Source organism: Balearica regulorum, chromosome Z (assembly GCF_011004875.1).
Source record: "Balearica regulorum gibbericeps isolate bBalReg1 chromosome Z, bBalReg1.pri, whole genome shotgun sequence".
NCBI classification, from domain to species: Eukaryota; Metazoa; Chordata; class Aves; order Gruiformes; family Gruidae; genus Balearica; species Balearica regulorum.
The window spans coordinates 78,080,639-78,105,308 of record NC_046220.1 but is presented as its reverse complement, the minus strand read 5'-3'; the positions used below and the strand labels follow the sequence as shown (position 1 = coordinate 78,105,308).

Sequence of the window (24,670 nt, the reverse complement as noted above, 5' to 3'; positions counted from 1 at the left end):
TATTGTTCATGCTTCCCAAGGAGAAAAAATGCCCAAATGTTCTGCAGAAGTATCAGCATTGTACATTAAGCCACATGCAGAAATTCCTCCTGTATAGATGTTCAACCAAGCAACCAAATGTCCCATCAGTGCTAGATGTTTACACACATTTTCTTTGATGGGTTTTGCCCTCTCAACGGAAGGAAAATGAGGTGGGCAATTGTCCCTTTAAGGATGGTGATAATTCAGTGTGTCTTCACCTTTTTGGTACATTTGCCAGTGTGTTGCAAAGTCAATGAGCACCTCCAAAACAGAATGGAAAACAATCTATTTTCTAAGCCTGTTTTTGACACTTCCCCCATGTATATTTTTTAATCTAACTTTCATGAGCTTCACAGTCTGCATGTTTCATCACAGGAGAAGCAAATCTGTTAAGTCACAAGTTTGGATTAGAAGTCTAACTATTTAGACAGCTAAAGTTTGGTGAAAGTAATCTTATCATAAAGTCTCACAAAATTCCATCAGGAGAGGGAACACAAAGAATTAGTGCACAAAGCATGAGGAAGGCAGGGCCACATGCAAGAGGACAGAGATGGGAGTAGAAAAAACAGACCAAGGTAAGCTTTGAAGCTCTTCTTTCAATGAAGAAATTGGACCTTTGCTTTTAATGTAGAAGGTAAAATTTCCAAATATGGCTCAGAAAGCAGCATGGAGATGTCCAAACTATCCAAGAGGGGACCACAGGGATCAAGCCAGTACAGCTGGGTCAGTGCAGACCTATTACCTGGGTGGCTAAATCCATCCTGGTCAGGCATTGCACAGTGCTGTGGCAGTATTCCCTTCATCTCCTCTGCACAATTAACAAAGGTTGCTGGAAGTTTGGCTCCTCGCTCACTAAAGTGCTTTTGGAAATTTTATTAGAAACTTTCAGCATTGGCTCCTAATTAAATAAGTATCTAGTAGAGTTTATAAACTCTTAATGTAAGAGAGTTTTGTAGTCCATCACTCCAGTAACAGGAAACATCATAAAGCGTTACATTCAGAACAGCTCATTAAACATTCACATTTTAAAGAGGAAAACAGCACAAAAATAAACACAGGTTGGCACAGAGCCCAATCCTTCCTTCCGTGGTATTTCTGTTTCACTGCCTGCGCAGCAGGAATACAACTCCCTGAACATCTACAGGTGCATCTTACTTTGCACTGTGTTTCCAAATTGAGTGGGAAGGAAGGCTCTCACATTTTTACGACAAACACGCAAATGTGGCTGTTGCTCTGAGAACCATAAGGCTACTTATTCCCAGGATGGTTGCTGAGAAATCACCTGAAACCACTTGGTATTCTGTCTAAATTCTGTCAAACCTGCTGGGCAATCAGAGTTCAGACAGTCCCACAATGTACAGTACCTAAAAAATGGTCAGATTATGCAAAAGTGATGCACAGAACTCATTACCACGGAGGATATTGGAGAAAATAGTGCTCTTGAAGGTAAGCACAGAGCATCTTTGCATCAATTGGCTGAACAGTGATGTTTGTTTATTTATTTATTTAGACATTTGGGATAAGTCATTGAATTTTTAATGTTTGTCTATTTCCCATTGCTGGTAAAATATATTTCTTACACACTCTTCAATTTTTAAACTACACTATTGTATTTTCATATTGCACAGTCCCATTTAACTAATAATATCATTTGTTCCTTCCTGAAAAAAACAGCACAATCCCAAATAAGTTTGATATTTGGAGGAACAGGAATTTCCCCATGAGGCAAAATAACTAAACTTATTAGAGTCATAAATACTCTGGCAGTGAGATATATGTATATTTCTTTAAACAAGGAGTGTCAGATATTATTTGATCACTATGTTCAGAGATATCTTTTCATTTACAGTATCTGAAAATTTATTCTTCAACCATAAATGTGTACAAAACACACAGAATGTCTCTGCTGCAAGGTGATGGCATTTCAACAAAGCATACTGGCAATACAGATTTGGAGATTAGTAGCTGTGTAGGCTTACTTTATTTAACTGTATATACCAGAGGAAATAAAAAGGTTTATTTTTATACTACTGCTTATATTTTCAACATAAAGTTCAAAGTGATTTACTAATGTTACATGAATTGCCTTTGAATTACCGTATAGTGTTGTGCCTAAGTACAAAGCCTAACACTATTCATAAAACACCGCCTGCCTCCAAGCGCTTTACAAATGTTAAATACAGCTAAAAACACATTCAAGGGCTAGGGAACAGACCCATTTTACAGAAAAGGAAACTGATCTTCTTATTATAAAGCAAATATCAGATTCCTATTTGACTGGGACCAACAGGGCAAACAAAAGAAGAAGAAAAAACACATGCAGATAAGCAGTGGCCTCAGCAGTCGAACTACCCCCAACCTGAAGACACTACACTATTGATACAACCTGAGGTTATCTGGAAAAACCGGCTGTGATGACTGATCACCCATCCCCAAGTTAACCCAGGCTGTATGGGAGAAGGGCAGAACTCTACCCAAATTAAAGAGTCCTAGCCACTTTCTGCCGTCTTTATTCTTGCATCTAAATTGTTGCGTTAGGGATGCTAGAGGTGTGTCCCTGGCTTGTCCTTTCAATACCAATGTACCAATCTGTTGCCCACAAATTTGCCTAATTCCTTTTTCAACCTGCTGCTTCCACAATGTCCTGTGACAGTAAGCTCAGTGAGTTCATTGCTATTGAAAGACATATACTTTTGTTTATCTGTTTTAATCTGATATCCCGCTAGAGTCATCAGGTGCTTTTTAAGGATTGACTGCAGTTAGTCTCTCTCACATGGTGGGACTGAGTGAACAACAGTTACACTCTCAACTTATCCACTACCTACACAACTTCGCAAACTTTGTTCATTTTTTCATTCAGTCTTTTCCTATCCAAAGTCATAGCTTTTTGGTCTCTCCTTGTACGGCAGCTGCTTCATCCTCTTGATCATTTAATTGTCCTGTACACCTTTTTCTAACTTCTACTATGTCTCTCTTGAGAGGTAGAGATGAAAAGTACAAATAGGAATCAAAATGTGGGTACTCAAAGGCTTCTGTATCCACAAGCTTTTGTGAAGCTCTGGGAAGCTTTTGACTTCACAAATTGTCACAACCTGCTCTGAGTTCAGTACCATGTAGGCATGGTGTTGACTTCTCTTCCCTAGGTAAATTACCTTTGTGCTCATTCATTTTTGATGCCTTTTTGGAGTTTCCTGCTATTGACATGGCATTTTACTACCTGAAAGAACTTAGTATCATCCACAAACTTATTAGGTCACCCAGAAAATTTTGCTGTTCACTTCTTGCTTCAGGTCACTGATGAAGAACCAGCCCAGTGGGTTCCAGAGGACCCCAATGCTGATTCTTCTGCATCATGAAAAATTAATATTAAGTCCCTTTGTCTGCTATCATTTAATCAGCAGTAAATCCATAAAAGGACTTTTCCTCCAATCCTGCAGAAACTTTGATTTCTTTAACAATTTTTGGTGTGGAACCTTGGCAATGTCACTGGATCCTCTTTGTGTCACCAGATCTCTGTGTTCAGGATGCATAGGTCTGAGCTGATATCAGAGGGCTGGAGCACCTCTCCTATGAGGACAGGCTGAGAGAGTTGAGGTTGTTCAGCCTGGAGAAGAGAAGACTCCGGGGAGATCTAATTGTGGCTTTCCAGTACCTGAAGGGGCCTACAGGAAAGCTGGAGAGGGACTGTTTATCAGGGAGTGTAGTGACAGGACAAGGGGTAATGGGTTTAAACTAAAAGAGGGTAGATGTAGTTATTAGGAAGAAATTCTTCACTATGAGAGTGGTGAGGCACTGGAACAGGTTGCCCAGGGAAGTTCTGGATGCCCGATCCCTGGAAGTTTTCACGGCCAGGCTGGATGGGTCTTTGGGCAACCCAGTCTAGTGGAGGGTGTCCCTGCCCATGGCAGGGGAGTTGGAACTCCATGGTCTTTAATGTCCATTCCAATCCAAACCACTATATGATTCTTTCTTCTCTAAGCTAGGTTTTAACAGCATGCTATTTGGCCCAGCAATCCTGAGATGAACATGCCAATGAACATCAGAGTTCATAACTGGTTGGATAGGAAACGAAAGCTGAGAAAGAGAAACTGACTTTGCAGTCATTCCCTGAAAGGCCACAAGTCAGGATAGGGGACCTTGCCTTTAATGAGTCAACTGCATCTTAAGTGACCAAAAAACACCGTCGGGATATTCCCATGGACTGACTGTCAAGATGGCAAAACTGAAAAAAGAACACAGAGAAGTGCAATTCTTGAGGCAGAAACATCAAGAGAATGAACAAGATTCAATCAAGAATCAGAGACAAACGGATTGTGCCAGTTAGCCTGAGATTCCTATTTTACTTTCATGCAGGTTGGGAATCAGAGCAGGCACTTCACTGTGGAATACAGGAGGAGGCAAATTCAACAGTGCTATGTATGTATTTAAACCAACTCCAGGTTTGGAGGTATTCCTTTCCTGTAATGGGTCTGTATTTTCCAAAGGCATCTCAAAGTTTCTTAATTCTTAAAGATCAGACTGCAGAATATTTCAAAGCAATTAAAAAAAGATCTGATCCTTTTATTTAAAATACATCACACAATGTAAAACAGAATATATTTACACAGTGTCCTCAGCAAGAGCCTCCCGGAGTGCTGTAAAACCCACACCCACATAACAGAGAGCTTACAGTATCAGAGACTTTTAGAGAACCCTCCGAGGCAGTATTCACAGAATTACAACCTAGAGAAGGAAAAGACTTATTAGATCATCCCGCCATCTCCCTGCTGACAGAGAACCGCTCCCTACAGTGTGCTTCTTCACATTTCTTGCTAACAATCAGCCTCTTGCTATTCTCCTTGGGAAGCCATTCCACAGCCAAATATATCTCACACTATCATTACCATTATTACTTATTTATCGGCTATGGCATAACCTAAAGGGCCTTGATCAGGATCAGGGGGACCCACTCTACAACCACTTGTAAGAGCGAGTCTCTCTACAAAAGAGCACACAGTCTAAATAGATAAGTGAAAGTCAAGGGGGAAAGATATAATATGCAATTAAGGAGATCAGAATAGCATGGAAAGTGGCACAAATGTTCCATGAATTTTTGCTTCAGAGTTTGGTAGGAGGAAAGGGTATGTGTCACAAACAAGAACGTATTTCTGATACTCAGCTAGAGATAAACAAAGAGGATTTTTTTCCTCCCAGCTTTACACTATTAGTCATAGCTAAAGATCTGGCACGTTACTGAGAAATCCGTCTCCTTTTTTGGTGCAAATACCACTTAAGTATTTGAACAATATTACATTTCTCCCTTCTGCTCCGGTCTCAGTCAACATTTATCTGAGCCACATGTATTTTAATCTTCTCTAATAAATCAATACCGCTAGCATAGCAACAGATTTTGCCACTCTCCTCTGATCTTTGACAGTATCTTTCTAGTAAGCGATCACCCAGAAATGAGCACCACATTCCCCTGGTGGGGTTACACAGAAACAGAGAGGAGATCAGCTCCCTCCAGCACTCAAGCAATGCTTGCCTGTGCAGTCTCAGATGACAACGGCCTTTTTGCTGCTGCTTCCTTGCACCGCAGGTCACTCTCTTGTGTATGTATCGATACACCACACTGCAACACATCCCTGCATGCTGCAAGACCTACACCACCAATGAACTCAATGCCTCATTTTGTAAGGTTACTAACAATTATCACTAAATCCTGATGAAAATGGAATCAGAGATTACACCCTTTGCACAGGAGAGTTTGGAGCATAGCTGCAGAATTGAGTAACAACACCACACCTTTGCTAACTGAAATGAGCCGTGCTTGGCAGTGTTACGGGACAACCATCCCTCCCCAGTGTGATAAAGAGTAGTAAAGAGCTAAAGGACTTGGTCTTGAAAGGGGCTGAGCACTGCTGGCTTGCCCCTGGCCTTTTGCATACCAAGCAGAGCCAGTGCACTAAAGGACACCAGATCCAGCAACAGCATCTCAAAAAACTTGTGCCTTAAGGCAGGGCTGGTAAATTTTTCTTCCTCAGTTTTCACCCTGGCTTCGCCTATGATAGCATCCAACCAGCTGTCATTACTGAAATAAGAGTTACTGCTGCTCTCATTCCTCCTTGCTACACACACAAACCATTTTCACTTACCGGGTAGTCAGAGACCAACACCTGCTTCCCTCACCTTCCCGCACTCCCTTCTCAATGATCCCAGTCCTCAGATACCCTACCTCTTTGTAACTCAGCCTTTTCTGTTATTTCTTCAACGGACTTTCACTCAGACCCTGCTGCCATGTTACCAACCTGTCAAATACAACTGAAAGGTCTTCTTCATTGTTTTTATCTCTGTGTGCTTTTAGTAACTAAAAAACAGCAACCCCCCCAACAGATCATTTCTTTTAAGGTACAGCTGCAGGCAGCTGAACTGGCATAACTGAAGTTGTAATAATTCTGTAAGGGGGAGGGTGAACAAAGACAAGAGTGCAGGGAAGTAAAGAAACCTTTTAAATCAGATCTGCAAGTGACAGAAGAATAATTTAGAATGAAGTTTTAGTATAAAAGAAAGAAATTACAGAACCACGGAACTACCATGGAATTTAGGAATTTAACAGCCACCTCTGCAATCACTCTGTTTGTATTGTCCTTCTCTCCTCTCCCATACACCTCCTTCTGTCTCATCAAGTCTGAAAGCTCTTCAGATCAGAAATGAACCCCAGTATATGTATAGCACCTGGGGCCCTGATTCTGCTGTGATATTACATAATAACTTTGCACTTCAGAGCATGCTTAGCTTTTATTCCCTTTAAGCACTCTGTCATCACAGCATATCTTCAGCAAGATCTTCACCCTTTATTGTTCTGGGCCAAAATTAAGCTGTCATCATCTTTTCTGCTGTACCTCATCCCCCTACTTCTCCTACCTTAACAGCCTCAACAGCCTTTCTTCTCAATTTTTTGCTCTTACGAGTTTGTCCCCAAGCATCTTTCCCGTCAAAGCAAACTCTAATTCAATGAATCATCTTTAAAATTGTGCTTTTTCTTTTATAATGTACTACAGCCTCTGACAAAAGGTTGCATATGTAAGTCACAGTGCACTTCTGCAGCTCCTTTCTGCTTGTCTCAGTGTTGCCCCTTACTTTTGATTTCTTTTCCATGTTTCATCTCTTTTTCCTAGTGTGCTTTTGGAAAAGTTGGGAGTACCTTGCACCTTGTACACTGCCTAGAACTTTGTGGGTACTAAATAAGTACAAAACAATTTTAAGGTGCATGGCTTAGGGGAAGAAAACCCACCACATATGGCTTGCAAAGTCCATCACCATTTACATGGATTAGAAATCTTTTTTTTTTTTCACAAGCTCAGTCCAAATTCCCAAGCTGCCAGATAATAAATCAACTTTTTGCTTCAATTGTATAGTCACTGGGAGATCTGCATAGTTTTAGGTCAAGCACTTATAACCGTTTTATGATTCCAAAGTTTCTTAACTTGTCATTTAGTTACTGAACTGTGAGCTTTCATTGACTTTCTAACCATTGTGGCAAGAACTGCTACTAGCTGTGCAAGATTTAAAACCTCATTGAGCAGAGGAGCAAAATCAGACTGCGGTAGTTTTAAGTATATATTGGGGTGGAATTGTGACCCTATGGAAGCCACTGGAAGTTCTGCCACTGGCTTAGTGGGGCTGGGTGTTTTCGCTATCTGCTGCAATTTGTTGTGACAAGGTGAATAGGTATTGCAAACTCTATTTTACACCCTGGAAATGAGATGCCTCAGTAAATACTTGAAAATTATTTATTTTACCTTTTTCTTTTCCTTTTTTTCTATCCTGAGTATCTGCAGGTGTATGGTTAATGAAAAGTAATCCTGCAGTCAACTGCTGTACCTGAACACCAACCCTTCCTGTGGATCTGTGTGATCCTTCGTCTCCTGCTCGTCAGCAGTTTAATTTCTTCTGCTTTGGCATGGAGTGACTAATGGCAAAATCCAGCACTCAAATTCTTCTGTTTCTTAATTATCTCTGCCCTTTCAGCTGTATCAGTGAAAACAAGTTAACATTAGACAATTCAGATACCAGTAAACACCAAGTTGTGATAATATAGAGTCCTGTATTTCTGTCATTACGGAAAAAGCTGTTTCAGGCAGGTTTAAAAAAATTAAATAAGCCCAGCACTTCTAAATGGCCAAAAACCTAAAGATATCTTAATTATTCTTCAATATCTTAATCATTCTGTAGAATCATGATCTGGTATAACGGCCATTTTAAATGAAAGGTTTGCTGCTCTGCACAGTTGCCACTTCCTTCTAATTGTGAATTAAAGCATAATTTAATGTGGCTCTATGCCAGCATGACTAGAAAAATTTACAGACACTACCTCCGGTTTAAACAGGGGGGAAAAAGCAGTTAGATTTCTTTAAGTAATAGAAAATCACTCACCAAGTTGTACTTTAAAACAAAACACTAGAGCTTTAAGTTGACAAACTGACTGGAATTAAACCACATAAAAAAGTGCTTGCACTGTAAATCTTACAGGGCAAAAGTGATGGTAGGTTATCATTCTGTTTATTAGCATGCACTTTGGAGAGTTCAGGGCAAGTATGGATACACATTCATTCCACTTTATGCCGCACATTACTGAAAACACATTCCCCATAAATAATTCATAAATGCATTGTCTGAAATTTCAGATTCCAAAAATACAACACAGTTTTCAACTTTATGGTTGCTTGGTCTTCCAAATAGAAATAGACAATTGGATGGATGGACTTGGGAAACCTGATAAGAACCCATCAGTCAGAATTACACTCCAGAGGTAAATGCAAACATCTCCCAGCTCCTGATCCCTGGAACAGCAAGGCCATGATGATAGCCCCTGTGCTTGTGCTAGCAGTCCCTTGGCAGGGAACAGGGAGGAAAAGAGAAAAGGCACAATTAACCCAGAGAAGAAAGTGTTCAGTCAGAGGCTTGATTTTAAGAAGAACACTTATTTGAAAAATACAATGCCTTGCTGTTCTGTGTTCATGAGCTGGGTGCATAGTAGGAGAGTCAGGAGAGAAAAGGACATTTTAAGGATGGTGTGGTGGAAGCTATTGGGGTTGAAACTACCTAGAAATCCAGAGGAATTTAAATTTTAAGTAAAGTAATAGTTAAAATACAGAGAATGGACATACTTTCCTTTGCAAAAAGTCCAGGGTGCACCAAAAACATGAGCTCTGCTTGTTGCGCTCAGCTTTTAATTGGTATCACTTTGTTAATGCTGATGGCATAGTAACTGGCATAATCTTTTGTCAGCTATGCTAGCATAAGAGAGGTGAATAGGACCTTGCAGTTCATCTAGAGTCTACTTTCTGCAGGGAGCAGAGTGACCACAACATCCACTGAAGAAACTTAAATATGCTGCATAGGCTAGAGCACTTGAGTTTTATTTGCCTTCTGATTCTGTATCTTGCTGACATTATATATGCAGTTTATGCTCAGTTTCTTCTTTTTCCTTCACAACATACTCAGAAGCCTTACACCAGATAGCAAATGCTTTTCAGCCAGATTTGCATTCACTTGCTCTGTTCTACTCGCCCACCAGTGAGAGGCACACGCAATTTTGGGTAACTTATCTAGTGAAACTCTTGGTGCATAGCCCTAACAGAATAGCTCGCAATCTCCCTATTCACCAGCTCTTTATTTGAACTCATTCACTCCAATTTGCCCGAGAACTAACATTGCAACTGAGCTCAAATACTTGGCATCCCAGCGAATTGACTACTTGGGCGCAAACCATACGTGAAGAAACAACACTGCCATAAAAATTGTATTCCAGTACGCAACTGCTGTAAAACTTCCTACTCGACACTCAGTATGGAAGAGTTGGGACTATCTGTCGCTCCATTCATTTCCAGGTGTGCTGAATTCTCTGGGGTAATCTTTAAATCAGCTGAGATTTCATACATCAAAGATGAGGATACATAATTCAAGAGAAGCCACTGAGATAAAACAGTAGCTGTAAAAAATACAGCGTGTTGGTGGTGCCTGGCTTAGCATGTCAAAGAGGGGCGACTGCTGGTGAGGAGTTGCATGCAGTCGGCTCAAGAACATGCCGTGTGGCAAAGCAGACAGAGTCGCTGTAAGCTTCATAGGGACACAGGCACTGAATAAGTTTGACACTGTGCAAGTAGCAAGTTAGAAGGCACCCTACAGAAAAAAACCAGCAGTAAAGCACAGAATACAAGGCACTCAGGCCTGGTGTCTCTTGGCTGTAGTCGTCACATGCTAACAACCTCTTTCAAAAACTTTACACAGGTGGTAGGTGTCCCACTGAGATAAATTACCTACTTTCAGTTGCTGAACAGATGGGCAGGGAAGTGAAATTTTAGTTTGTTCATTCCCAGCAGTAACTAGCAAAGATGATCTCAGGCTCTGCAGGATTACTTTTCGATAACCATACACCTGCGGATAGTCCACATTTCTGTCAGAAACTACATAAGGTCACTGATAAGCTACAAAATAAGGCAGGGCATTTAATGGCTCAAGAGACTGATGCTAAGTCTCTCATTCCCACATACTTCTGAATATATTCTAGGTTGAGGGGGCAGAAGATGTACAAAGAGAGACCTCAACAGGCAACAGAAATGGGCCCACAAGAATCTCGCAACATTTGTTGTGGAGTCTCCATCCTTGGAGATACTCAAAACCTGACAGACACAGTCCTGAGTAGCCTGCTCTAGCTGACCCTGCACTAAGCAGGAGCTTGGAGTAGATCTCCATGATCTCCAGAGGTGCCTTCCAACCTCAGCTATTCTGTGACTTTGTAGTGGAGTATTTCTCTTCATAAACACATTCAACCTCATGGACAAAAGGGCAAGGACTGACTAGCAAGGACCGGACACTGACTTACCCATACAGCACAGGCCTGGTGCAACCAGGGAAGATTAAAATGCCAATGCCTGCAAAGCAGGAAGCCCCATAAAGCAACCCAAATGTTAACCAAGGGCTTCTGCCCAGAAAGGTTTTCAACTCACTAAAACCAGATTTGATGTATGGGAAACCTGACAACATATTTAAACAAGGGTTCTCTCCCTTCCCCACATACTTTACCAAATCACTCGCATCTAGTCACGTACAAGTATCATGAAGCATCCAACCCCATACACATTTTTTCCTTTTGAATAAGATGGTCATAGCCACACCGTAAGAAACAGTATAAATATTTTTAGTATCTTCACTTCAAGCTTGCAAATATTTTTCTGGCAGAAATTCCTGGTTAACTTTACAGCAAAACCTCTCAAAAGAAACAGAACTCTTACTCAAAAAAACAACAAACCAACAAACCACCACACACTACAAAATGAATGTGACCCAGGGACTTACCCTTCTATGCAACAACACCAGCAGAGTGCACAGAGACAGTGAAGTCCGCAGGGCGTGAAATTAAAATTTTCACACAGATACAATGAAGTAATGATACTATGTTACAACCTTGGCACAAAAATCTTCTGGTTTGACTAAAGTCAATGTCATGTGATGTTACGGTTTGTGCACTGGTAGAAATGATCTGCTGCTAAAAAGTTCACTCCTTCAAAACAGAAGGAGAGAAAGCAAGAAAATTGTACGGGTAATTACAATAGGCCTATACATTCTAGTGATCTGGACGTTCCTTAAGATGCTCATCACAGTAGCATCTAGCTGTCACTGCAGGCTGAGTTAAGAAAGCACACTTTCCTTTCATGCCTAGAAATCTAGGAGCTGAGACGCCATTAGGAGATAGGAAAAAGAAGATTGAGAGAGATTTGAACTTGGCAAGGAAGAGGGAGGGAGAGGACATATCTCTTACTAGGTCGGTTTGTTGCCTACAAACGAGATGGATATGCAGGTTCCAAATTCCAAGCATATGGATATGAACAGGGATGCACAGAGCAATTAACAGAGTCAAGCAGAAGCTGAGATGAACAGCAGCTGGAGCACTGTTAAAGTCCTTCTAGGAATTGCTTCACCTGTTACAGTAAAAAGGCAAGGCAGTCCTGGAACAACATGGGCTCCTCAGCAAGGACAAGGTCATCAGAACAAAAGTGGAGCTTGAAAAATTCCCGGCAGATCCACGCAAAGAGACACAGACACAATTACAAGAACCTGCTACATCAGACTCGAGACTTGCAAAGCAAATTACAAATTGCACCCTTTATACTACCAATATACCTACACAGTGCAACACTGAATTATCAGATAATCTGCATGGAGAAGGAAGCGTTTTATTTCTAAGAGTATGAAAAAGCCTGCAAACTCATAAATCATAAAGCTGCTTGTACATTATGATGTTTCACAGATACCGGATAGACTGACAGACGGTCTGAACTGTGGGGGGAAAAATATCTGAATTCAGTACTACTGCTCATCTCAAACCATAATTTCGTGATCACAAGCACAGAAGTTATGCACACAACTATTGGTAATGCATTTCCAGTAACCCTTCTGGAAATGTAACAGAAAAAGTCAGTCTAACAGTGCAAAGGTCGTTCCTTACAAGGCATGTTTCTCACCCTACTGATCCAAGACAGTACACACAGAGAAACATACAGCCAAATGTGACTTAATAAAATCTTCAAGTCTTCAGCTTATTAATTTTTAAAAATTTTTCTCATTTCATTCCAGTGATTTCATTAGGTTAGACTTCTTCATCTTTATTAAAAAATAATCAGAACTGAAATGTTTCAATAAACCCAATTTCTGTTTTAAGTAGTAAAAGATGATTCAATGCAGATGAAGCAAAAATGAAAGTTAAAAGTACAATGGCATTAGAGGCTTTGAGAATCCCCTTTAAAAGATTTTAAATACATAAATTATATATTAGTACTCTGGAATGTCTTTGGGGTTTTTTACAGAAAAAAGAAGTTTAAAAGCAATTTTTTTCACTATGTTTTCCAGCTGTATGTATCAAAACAAAATCCTTTAAAACTTATGGGTAGGAAGAACTACAGGAAAAATATAACACTTAAAGCACCACTATTAAAACAGACAGAGCTTACTTTCTACAGGGCAGAAAACAAAGATACAGTATTATTTTCAGTAAAAGGCTTAATTTTCCATCATGTTTTCAAATTATTTCCCTCCCAACATATTCAGACTGAAGGAAATAACTCCCCCGTCCCCAAGGACCATAAATGAAGTACCACCTCATAAACAACACAAAATGGATCAAATTATCATATATCAACCCAACTTAGAATCATAGAATCACAGAATCATTTAGGTTGGAAAGACCTTTAAGATCATCAAGTCCAACCATTAACCTAGCACTGCCAAGTCCACCACTAAACCACGTCCCTAAGCACCACATCTACACGTCTTTTAAATACCTCCAGGGATGGTGACTCAATCACTTCCCTGGGCAGCCTGTTCCAGTGATTGACAACCCTTTTGGTGAACCTTGCACTGAGAAATTTAAATGCTAAATATAATCAATATCTACAATGAAATAAATGGTAAAAAAACCCCAAGAAAACCCAAGATAATGTTTTCCTTTAAGATTATCTAAATGTTGAGGAGATAACTTTAGTGTTCTAGTCACAGCCCATCACAAAGCTAAACTTAACAAAATTCAATAGAATATATTTTTTGAAAGGGAAATGTGATCTAGGAAGAGAAAAAAGTCACCTACAGTAAAAAGTTACATACAGTAAAAATCGGTGCACTCAGCTTGGACAAAGATCTGTAACCAGGGACTACCCCATCAACTCTTTGTTTCCTTCAAATCTGTGTCAGAAAACTAAAAGGTAAGTTACATAATTCAGGGTTCCCAAAAGTAATGCTGGAAAGCCTACAAAACAAAAATGTAGTTAACAGTTGAAACACTTGAAACACTGCCATGACTTTCCCTACTCAAATGTGGAAGTTACCTTGGTTATTTCATTAGCCTACCCAGGAAAAATCAGGGACCAAGTCTGTTATTATGTCTCACTGTAATTCCACTTGTGTCAGTGAACAAATTCCAGATATGTAATACTATGAGACTGAGACTTAAGTCCAGACACTGGGGTTTTCCACATCAGAAATGTCTTAACCAGGACATTAAGAGATGAACATGTAGTTATTTAAAGATCATTATTACAATCCATATATTAAAGATGACTTTAGCTAAAAAGCTGTGTTTGTTAGAGAAAACCACAATGACACAATCCTGGAGCATGTGGAGTTAAGAACACAGTAACAACAAGAATTCAGGATACAGGCTACCTGGACTATCTGGCTCTTCGCCTAAATGTTACACGCCCTGAATGTGCCATCTCACAATCTGACAGCCACAAGTTTCTCCAGTAGACCAGATAATAAAGAATTGTTCCTTATTCATTTTCTGCATCTCTCTTGATTTTATGAACTTTTAAGGTATACAAACATAGCTACCTCTTTTCCAGTCTAAAGAGTCCTAGTCTGTTAGGCTGCTTGTTCCACAAAATCTCTCCCATATCTGAGCAGTGCAATGGACTATTCAAATGTGATGACCAAAGAGTAACAACACATGTTACATACTTCAATTCAACATCTCTACGGAGTAAAAAATTCCTATAGCAGTCTTTCACTTCAGAAGTGGAAACAACATAAAAATGATAAAGTTTGTTAAAAAGAAATTAAAAGGGGCAGTCAAAAAGGTAAAACATCTGCAATTGGCACGCAGCTGTCTAACAGTCATACTAGGGCTCCAAAAAAGGACACACAACCTATGGCGAAAAACTTCAGAAGGATGAAATGGAGTCATACCAGTTAAGTAGTACAGTAAAGGAGACAGTTATGTCCAGTCAGGTCCAAATAAAGAAAATAGCAAAAAAGCCAAACTGACAGATTAAAAAAAAAAAAAAAAAAAAACAAAAACACATCACACCCCCCCCCAACCAACAAAACCACAAAACAAACCCACAAAACCAAACCCCACAATAAATTCCAGTCAAAGACTAAGAGTTATCCTGCTAAAAGCGTCAGGTCTAATAACAAATCCCACTTTGAATATATAAAAATAGGAAGTCTGAGGATCTGTTAAAGCCAAGAGGAGATTAAATTATAAAGGAGAAGGTAAGAATGACAAGGCCATAGCAGAAAAGCTCACTGAGTATGTGAGGACACATATTCACCACGCAGGAACTTGGGAAGTTTTGGAAGCCACAGAGGACACAGTGGAAGACCTGTCTCAAGTTGAAGTATCGTATAAATACGTAACAGAACAAATCAACATGAATGAATATTAATAAATTACTTGCATCAGCTAGTACATGCTGAAACTTCTGAAGGAGCTCAGGTATGTAATAGCTGAGCATGTAACTAATTGCCTCAGTTCTGGGGCAAATGTAGGATTTTTTTAAAGTAGTCTGGAATGATGCAGAAATCTACAAATGAAGAGGTCTGATGTTTAGAACAAGCACATTAATAGAAATTATAATAAAGGATCGATAAACTTGACATATTGACAGAGACTTTATACTAAATCTTAATTCACTGGGGATCTCTACTAGATTTGTAGAACTATTATGCATTCAAAAAAGGAAAATACAGTTTCTATAGTCTATCTGGAGTTCCAAAAGCTCTCCAACAAATCTATCACCAAAGACTTAAACGTTGCCATAAACTCAGAGGAAAATCCATTAATGGATAGATAACTGGTTAAAAGGCAGGAAATAAAGAGAAAACATTAAAATTGGTTTGCTGTAAAGTGGCCAGGGAGGTCACCAGTGGAGCCTCACAGAAATCTGTTAGGGCCTGAACTCTTTAATGCATTCATAAGTGGCCTAGAGAAAGGACAAATAATGAGACGACATTTGCTGCTGATACTATGCTATTCATGGTAGTAAAACAAAGGCTGGAGGTCTTTAGTGAGGCAGAGAATTAGAATATCATGAAGGGGAAAAAAAAGTACATTAAAAACTGGAAATGGGGCAAATCAAATAGTATAAAGCACTGGTAATGTCCTTGAGTGACACAGAGGCAAGAATGTCTTTCGTAAGTAGGCAACTCATCAGCTGGAAATAATTAAGAAGACAGAGCTGTGTCTGTCTGCTGGGACCATCTCCTCATGCATGCTATGTTTGACTAGCAGAGGTGGGAAACAACTGGTGCAAGGCCCTGCTCAGACCTCAGAAACATGGCAGTATCCTGGTCACCTATGTTTGAGTTGCAGGATCACCACTTTATGTCACTTTTTAAAAGGATTCTTTCCAGTTTTCCACCACAATTTTTATTAAGCATGTTACCACCCCACAAGCTCACATTCCACTGAGGAAGATGTTGTTCACAATCATACACGTACACATACAGTCTCTCTCCCAGAGCATTCGGTACCTAAGGCCTCTGATTTATAATGCAAGCGTTAAAACTGTGTTAATAATCAAAGTACAGACTATGAAAGCACACAGGTTAATCCTGCATTTGCCTCCAATCCATAATCAAAATATGAATGACAAACAACTTATTTTTAGTTCCACACATTCATCTAGAAGAGAGATAAGGTGTCAGTGCACTTTATTCTAAGCTTATTTTACAATCCTCAGGAAGACAAGTCTCACCAAAAGGTGATTTAGCAGATCCTAAAATAAGTCATCAACCATAAAAGGAGCTGAGGGTAAGTAGCTTAGTTGTCTCAAGATAAGCAAGATGAATTCCACCCTAACTATACTAGCATCAGAGTTAATCATTGCTATTACACGGCCTAATCAAGCACGGAGATGCACTGTGCCAGGATCCTGCCCTGAAGAGTTTACAGCCTGAACAGTCCAGGCAGGTGAAGGAGAGAGAACGAGGGGAATACATTAACATATAAGCAACTTGGTGGAAGTATGACAGAGCCATCTTTTGGGAGAACTGCTTCTTAAAATAAGATGTGATTATTCTGTGTATTATTACCCAGTTCCTCCCATCTCTGAATAAAACCAACCCAACAAACCAAGAGGATACTCCTCAGAAGCAGAAGGAGAAGAGAAGTGACTACAGAGCTAGGAAGCGAAACATGCAGAACAGTTCCTTAGAGAACGGTGAAGAGGGGAACCAAGACTGGTCTTAAGAACTGTCCAGAACCAGGACATTTGCCAAGCTCTGTAGAAATAGTCACCACACTAATTCCAAGAAAATGTTTAAAGGTTATGACGCAGAGCACTCACAGTATCAGTGGAGGAAGAAAAGATAGTCAAATCAGGTTTTCTTGACAAAGTGGCAAGCACAACACAGAAGGAATCTGAAAATATTTTTTTAAAGAAGTGTTTTAAGACTAAGTTTTCATTACTGTGATTGTAAGTGCAAACAGGAATCACATCCAATGAACCAACATTCACTTAAGATTTAACATGGTATTTGAGAACCTGCAAAAGCACAGAGGGGGAAAAAAGTAAAAAAGTAATTAAAATAACAATGAAAATGATGGTAAGAAGCAGACTTAAAGAGTTAAGTCAGCTTCATAATATGATTTGTACTCTATTTTCCTTTGCTTATTATTACTTTCAAACTACAATCAAGTTATTGTCATTACACTGAATGATGGAAACCTTGCCAGCTACTTCAAAACTGACACGTTTTCTGTTGCACTGAACATTCCCAGAAGACATTTCCCCTCATTTTAATACAAAATCCTGTCAGATCCACAGACCTGAATAAAAAAATTGTGTAAAGGAGGATATGTAGCTGTAACAGACCTCCCCCAACTAGTCAACTTTGGAATAAAAGATGATCAAAAAAGACTCAAAGATCCAGTGCTAGATTAATGCAAATATCTGTCTGTTTGCAAGTGTACTTTTTGATTAAACTGGCATACATCAAGTACAATTAGAAAGGTTATTTATAACTAAGAAATACATAATTCTGCATTTTAATGAGGGTGACAATTACAGCCAACAGTTGCTAATTAACATTAATCCTTTTGCACTGCAATTCAGAATTTCCCAATATGATTTTCATTGTCAGCAACGGACACACCAAAACTGTTATCACAAAGCAGCTATTAGGTAGGCTGCTTTGACACAAATAGGTGTTCCTGTAATATGCAGTAAAGAAAAAGAAGCTGATGATGTGTTAAATTTGATAACCTCAGATGTAAATATAGAATGTCATTTCAAAATTTACTTGATGTCTACAACATGAAATATAATCAAGGCTTATCGTTTTCATGGCTGAACCCAATTCCAAGTTTCCCAAGAGCCAGGCTTCAAAGGTGAAATCTGATTTCGACACAAACTTGAAATCTCCCATAGTTAAATTTGGTTTTGGTCGCCGTTCTGGGTTCACATCTGCATTTCACCCCTGGGACTTCAAAGCTTTTAGTGGTTGTAAAAAGCATAAATAAGGAGCAGTGTTTGTCCAGTTGGTATCAGTTTCTGAAGCAAAACTCCAGACCAAGTACTGAAGATAGGAATGACTATTACTCACTGATTTCCTACCGTAGTATAGCCTTATTGCAATTTTTTTTCTAACGTAGAGTATCAAGAAAATTTTGGTTCTCAAAACCACTGAATTTTAAATCCTAATCTTCCAAAATTCCTCTTACATATTTCTATTCATTGATTAAGAATTTCTCTTTAAAACAAATGCCAAGTCTATAAAACTGTTGACCTAATTAAACACTTCTATTTCTGATAGCCACAATCTAAAAGAGATATGATTTAGATTTGTTATGTATGTCTTTCCAAAAGAGAAGTTATCTCTGTTTTAGCCTCTCAGCCATCGTCTTTTCAGAGAGAAGCACTAGAAAACTACCTAACTGTGTCTTTTCATACTGGTCTTTAACAGGAAGAGAGACCTGATCCAAACACCATCAGAGGCACAAGATAATAATGCAGCCAGTAAATAAAGTCTCTGAAGAGTGCTGAGATGCACACCATCTGGGTCAGGCAATTGGAGTGGGATCAATGTCAGATATAAGTAAATGAGAAGGCAGAAAAGGAGAATTGTGAGCACTAAGCAAAGAAACCTATAATGCACTTCTTACAAAGCGCTGTAAAATTCACATTTATTTTGTAAGTATGAGATAGATGGGTTATTTCTACATACAGAGGTGCCCAACTAAAATCAAGATAAGTGATATTAATGTCCTATGGTCAGTATTATTGAACCTCGAAAGCAATAAACTATGAGTCGATAAATATTACATTTGCAACATAGTTAACATTCTTCTACTGTCTCTGGCACTTATTACACATTGTAACCGCAAGTCTACAATACATTATTCATATTTGGGGTGTCACTGAGTGATGGATTGCTGTAAGAGAGGCTGTCCTTTAAATAAATCAACAAATAAAAATGCAAATGTTAACATTTTCAGCCACAACTTTTTCCATCTTGAATGGGGAATGAAAATTTCACATTATATCGACAGCCAGCAGAGAGAACAATTAACAACCTACACTGTGAATAAGAGAGATTAATTTGCCAGCGTCTGGTTTTATCACTTGCATGTGGAACTATATTGGACTTTTTGTGCTGCTGGCTTTCTCAGGGAGTAGGCAAAACTTGCATCTCCTACCACGTTCAGCACCTAACTCACCACCCCACTCCAAAGAGACTTTTAAACCCTTTAAATGTTCCTAAGTTAGACCTGGAATGAAATTTTTCTCCTCGTCCTCCTTTTTAATCTTAAACAGTGTCTGATACGAAGGGGAAAAATGAAATAAATCTATTTCTTTGGCACTGCTTGCTTAGACTATACAGTAAAAGGAACTTCATCGTATTGTCTAAGAGCAGAACCATATTTAAGCATCCAACATGCACAGATCTGAAAGGCAACTACTGCATAAGTAAGGCAAAAGCTTAAATCTCATCACTGTCATATTTCCTAACACTCAGCATAACAGATCTACTCTAGACTATTCCAGTGTGCATTATTAAGCATACAACTCTGCACATTACATTTTACATCAGATATTAATTTGCTTAAAAGTCCCTGAATACACATTCACCTGAGATGTGCTGGGCAATTGGGTAAATAGTTTTGTTTTTAAAATGTCCCTAAACACAAATTTACACAATACAATCTGTTTATAAAAACTCCAACAGGCCACTGTAGTCTAACAGATAATAATATAGCTCGAATATAGTATTCATATTGCAAAAACTTCTAAATCACTTATTTTAATGGCTACAAGAAACTTCACTCCAAGACAACGCATTCAGCTAGCATTAAAGCTCTGATTTAAAACTGCAACAAGAAAACACAGGCTTAATGTTGAAATCCCAGACTATCACTCAATCCCTTAATTTACCTAACTGTTCTTAAATTCACTTCTTAGATGCCCAAAGTGAAAAATGTTACAGAAGAATTATCTGTTTCCATGGTAAGCAGAACAACCTTTGCTTGTGTCTTTTTAAGTGCTTGATTATCTGCAGTGTTATAGGACTTACTGTGCCAAACTCAACACTACAACTGTTTCTGCGTGGGGAGAGCCTGACAACTGCACCAGGGCTGTAATCAAATTAAACGGTCTTTCACAAGGCACAATTTACAACACTTAAAAAAAAAAAAAAAGGAATAGCTTAATACTTTGATTTAGAGAAGTTTCATTTCTGTTTTGCAACACACCACTTATTTTGCTGAAATCAGTACCTGATTATACCTAAGGTAAGATCTAGTTTATGTAAAAACTTCTTCATTACTTAATGAAAGAGTATGAACACCACTACCTCCCCTTTCCAGCTCCCTTCCAGCTCACAGCCAAAACCCGGAGTCTTTCTTCTAGACAAACAACAGTTCTGAAAAAGATGTCCATTGCCACCGAAAGAGTAATGTTTAAGATAGCCAGAGGAACTATGCTTTAGGGGGTAAGGAACAAACTTACTCTTCCGAATTTGCCCAGCCCCAATCTTGCTTGTGAATTTTTTTCCAAATGTATCAACTTTGGTCTAGATAAATAAGCACATGGAGTAGAAAAGCTTTCCAGACCTACTGAGAACATAATTTCAAGGGCCTCACTCAGGTGTAGACACTTGGCTTAAGAACATTGGATAACCAAACATGCAATGCTTGGCTGTATTACAAAAGCAGCGACAGGCATGCATAGAAGCACGATGGGCAAACAAATCCACTATTAGCCCAAATCAGGATGCCAGATAAAGAAATGTTCTTTTTCTTTCAGAGGTATCACTGAAAACACCTTGTGCACATTCATTCTGCAAAGTCTGGTCCTTCCACAGGTCTGGCACTAACGTTCTCAAAGCACACGCCTTTACCTTCTAGGGACACTTATTTCTTGTCCCAGATGTGTTTCTTTTCAAGAAGAAAGTAGGACTGCAGCAATTCTTCCTCAAGCAGGAGGAGCTGTAAAATACACTGAAGCCTCCGGCTGAGCCCTGCCAAGACAGGCTATCAAGCCAACACATCTTCTACCTGCCATGCCTGCTTATCCAGCCAGCCCTCCCCAGAAGCTGCGCTAGCACCCTGATGCCTGGCGCTGGCAGGGAGCTTCTGTTGCTTTCCAACACCTTCTCTCTGGCAGGCTTTCCATTGCTGCTACTGCCGGGTGCCAGGGTTTGTGCTAGTTGAAGCTGGCACAAACATGAGTTGAATCTAGTCCTATAAATTTAAATAGTCAAAAGTAATTAGGTTTACATGTACTGCCGAATAAATAAATTTGCTTTTAGGCTAGGGCTTTGTGCTGCAAGTTTCAGGCCCATGCCAACTGTTGTGGTTAAGCTGTTAACCCCCCCCAAATCACAGATTATAACGAACATGCTGACAAACCCTAACTTTAGTGGCACAAAAGCAGCAATAATTCTCAATATTGATTAATTTAGTTAGTTAAACCTGCAGTCTAAGCTTATAACCATTCAGTGATAAATTGAGACTGACCTGCTGCCCAAGCAGGTTTTTTGATGAAGGATAGGATCAGCTTTAGGTCTCCACAGAAATACTTGTCCATTTACCATTTTCAATTAGAGAAGGCCATGAGTAAGGGAAAGCACAACATGTCTGCTTAAACTGGTCAATTATACTTACAGCACCAACGGAAAGAAAGCAAGCGAGGAAGCATGGGAGAGAGCACCCCAGAAATAGAGGATTTTTCAAAATTTGTCATCAATTGGTAAAATCAACCTTTAATGATGACAGCTAATCAGTCTCCTTTTACTGATCACTTTATCTGATATGATTTCTAACACCATATTTCAACAATTATTTTACTCCCCTCTGTGGAAAAGAATGGACCATCAATTCTCTTTAATAAAATTCCTTTTTCAGAGCAGTTGTTGTATGATGTGAATAATTACATCTACTCCTTGTGCTTGAATAGAATCTCAACTTATCACTATTACACCATATCAAGCAGTATCTTTATCTGATATTACCGGCTTGCAAAGGTAACCTGCACTTCTAAGAGAAATGCTTAGGCAATCTTGTGGTTTCTGCTTGTTTAAACATAGTGACCTGTGGGAAACAGAGCCCACTCTATCTCAGTTCTTAAATCCTCCCAGAATTTCATCCCTTCCTTCAGAAGAAAAAAACAGTGTTTCTATAGCAAGTAACTACAAATTTGTCAATATTGATAGTGGTTTTTTCACCTATTACATATCACAAGTTCTCTCAGAAGATAGAAATAAACTGCCAGCTGCTGCCAAGAATACAAGGATGATATCAAGCATAGGTTTTCCTAGTCCACTGGGCCAAGAGAAGATTAAATCTGACTCAGCCCTCTCGTTGTCCAAGAAACATTTAACTCTTCTTATGAACAGCTATACATTCTTGTCATCCCACTGCACAAAGTCATCTAACAAGTGGTGTAAAATACAACAAAATCGTACTTTAATCTGCATTTATTTTGTTACTTAACTAAAGATTTTGTTATGAGAACATGTGGGATATGATAAAGAAAAGCAAGGATTGTATGTTGGTTTTCTAGGCACTTACTGCTAGAATTGTAATCCTGCCTAAAGAAGGCAAGTTGTTTTTAGACTCCTAAGTCTAACAACAATGCTGCTTTCTGTTTCTCCATTGGAGCATAAGTGATAATGCTGCTTTTCCAGTGCATTTAGTGCAGATATATAGTACAATCAGGAACTGCTGACTTAATGTGATTTTGTTGCTTGTCATTAAACATAAAGTAACTCCAGTACAAAACATTTTAAAAGAAATGTCATTTGATAAAATGGAGGGGGAGGGGAGCAAATACAGGGGGATTAAAATCTTCAAGTGGATTTAAAACCTAACAGGGGTTCACACCATCCATTCAAATTATTTACAAATGTATTTAATGTGTCAGGACTTCAAACATAAAATACTTTCTGTTCAAAATCTAAGTAACGTTAAAATGTTAGAACTTGGCATATTCCCACTTTTCTTATTCTAACAAGCAATTTAAGGCTTACTATAAATGTCAAAAGGATATGGTAGTTTTTAGTTTATATTATCCAGCTCGTGCTAATATGAAATATCATAGAAATTCAGCCACTTCCCTGCATCTAGGAGAATTTGATGGTTGTGTTTGCAGAATCTTAAACCAGAGATTACCTAGGGGCTTACCGTGAAGTGTCATGCTGGATTGGTGATGTGGCTGTGGTTGCAAGGTCTTTGCTGCTGCCTATCAGCACAGGAGATGTGGCTGCGTCCTTCCTAGGTCCTGAAGTTGTCCCTGTGGAATGAAGACAAGCCGGATATCAGAAGCTAGTAAGTTTTGGACAGATGTTTCATCATTCTGTGTTATTACAGGACACTGGGACTAAAAGTTGCAACATTTTTGGAGTGCCATATATATATACAGTGAAATGGCAAAGAACTCATCAGTTGACAATACTGCATAGCATGCATTTCGGGATCATGTAGAATCCAATCTGTAGAATAAGTCCACTCTACAGCTTCCATCTTACTGCCCAAAGTTTGACAGACTTGCACTGTGATCATTTCTTAGAGCGGTCCACAAGATTCAGCTTGTTTTAGATGCAGGTCTCATGGCACGCCAGTCATGAAGATTTTAGTTTTCCAAGTGTATATATCACTATAACAGTATTTTGCTTTCACAAAAATAGAACTGTTAGTCCATTCCTTCTTCTCCCTCAATAACTCTTGAATTACAAAATAATCTAGGTGGAAGGGTAAAGTTTGGAGGTCATGTATTCCAATCCTCCATTCAAAACAGGCCCAACAAGATGAGGTTTCAGGCACTTGTCCAGTTAAGTTTTGAATGTCTCCACTGATAGTAAACCAACCGCTCTGAGCAACTTCCTGGTTCCAGTGTTTGACCACCCTCTCCATGAAAAATGTTTTCTGTATTGATAATCAGAATTTCCTGAGTTGTAATTTTTTCCCATTGTCTCTTGCTCTGTTGCTGATGACTTCCAAGAACAGTCTCATTCCCTCTCTCTACACCCTCTCCTTAGGTACCTGAAGAAAGCAGGAAGATCTGTGCTGAATCATCTCTTCTTAAGGCTGAACGCACACAGCTTTCTCAGCCTCTCCCAGTAGGCCACATACACCAGCCCCCCAACTGTCCTGGTTGCCTCTGCTAGACTTCCTACATTTTGTCAGTGTTCTCCTTCCCCTGCGGAGTCCCAAACTGGACGTAGCACTCTACAAATACAGTCTCACCAGAGCTGATCAGAGAGGAAGCGTCACTTGATCAACCCGATAACCACAATTTTGCTATTATGGCCCAGTATGAGGCTTCGTTACTACATCACACACTGCTGACTCATGTTCAACTTGCTGTTCAGCAGGACACCCAGTTCTTTTCTA

The 24,670-nt window shown here is 39.3% G+C and overlaps 1 protein-coding gene across 1 annotated transcript in view; it reads right to left on the bottom strand.

Annotated features, from left to right (window-relative positions):
• Window positions 1–24,670, bottom strand: part of KIAA1328 (KIAA1328 ortholog) — a 179,967-nt gene that overhangs the window by 6,445 nt on the left and 148,852 nt on the right. Inside the window, 1 exon segment of the mRNA XM_075741197.1 lies at window positions 23,462–23,570. Within this exon segment, the coding sequence (XP_075597312.1) occupies window positions 23,462–23,570 (109 nt within the window).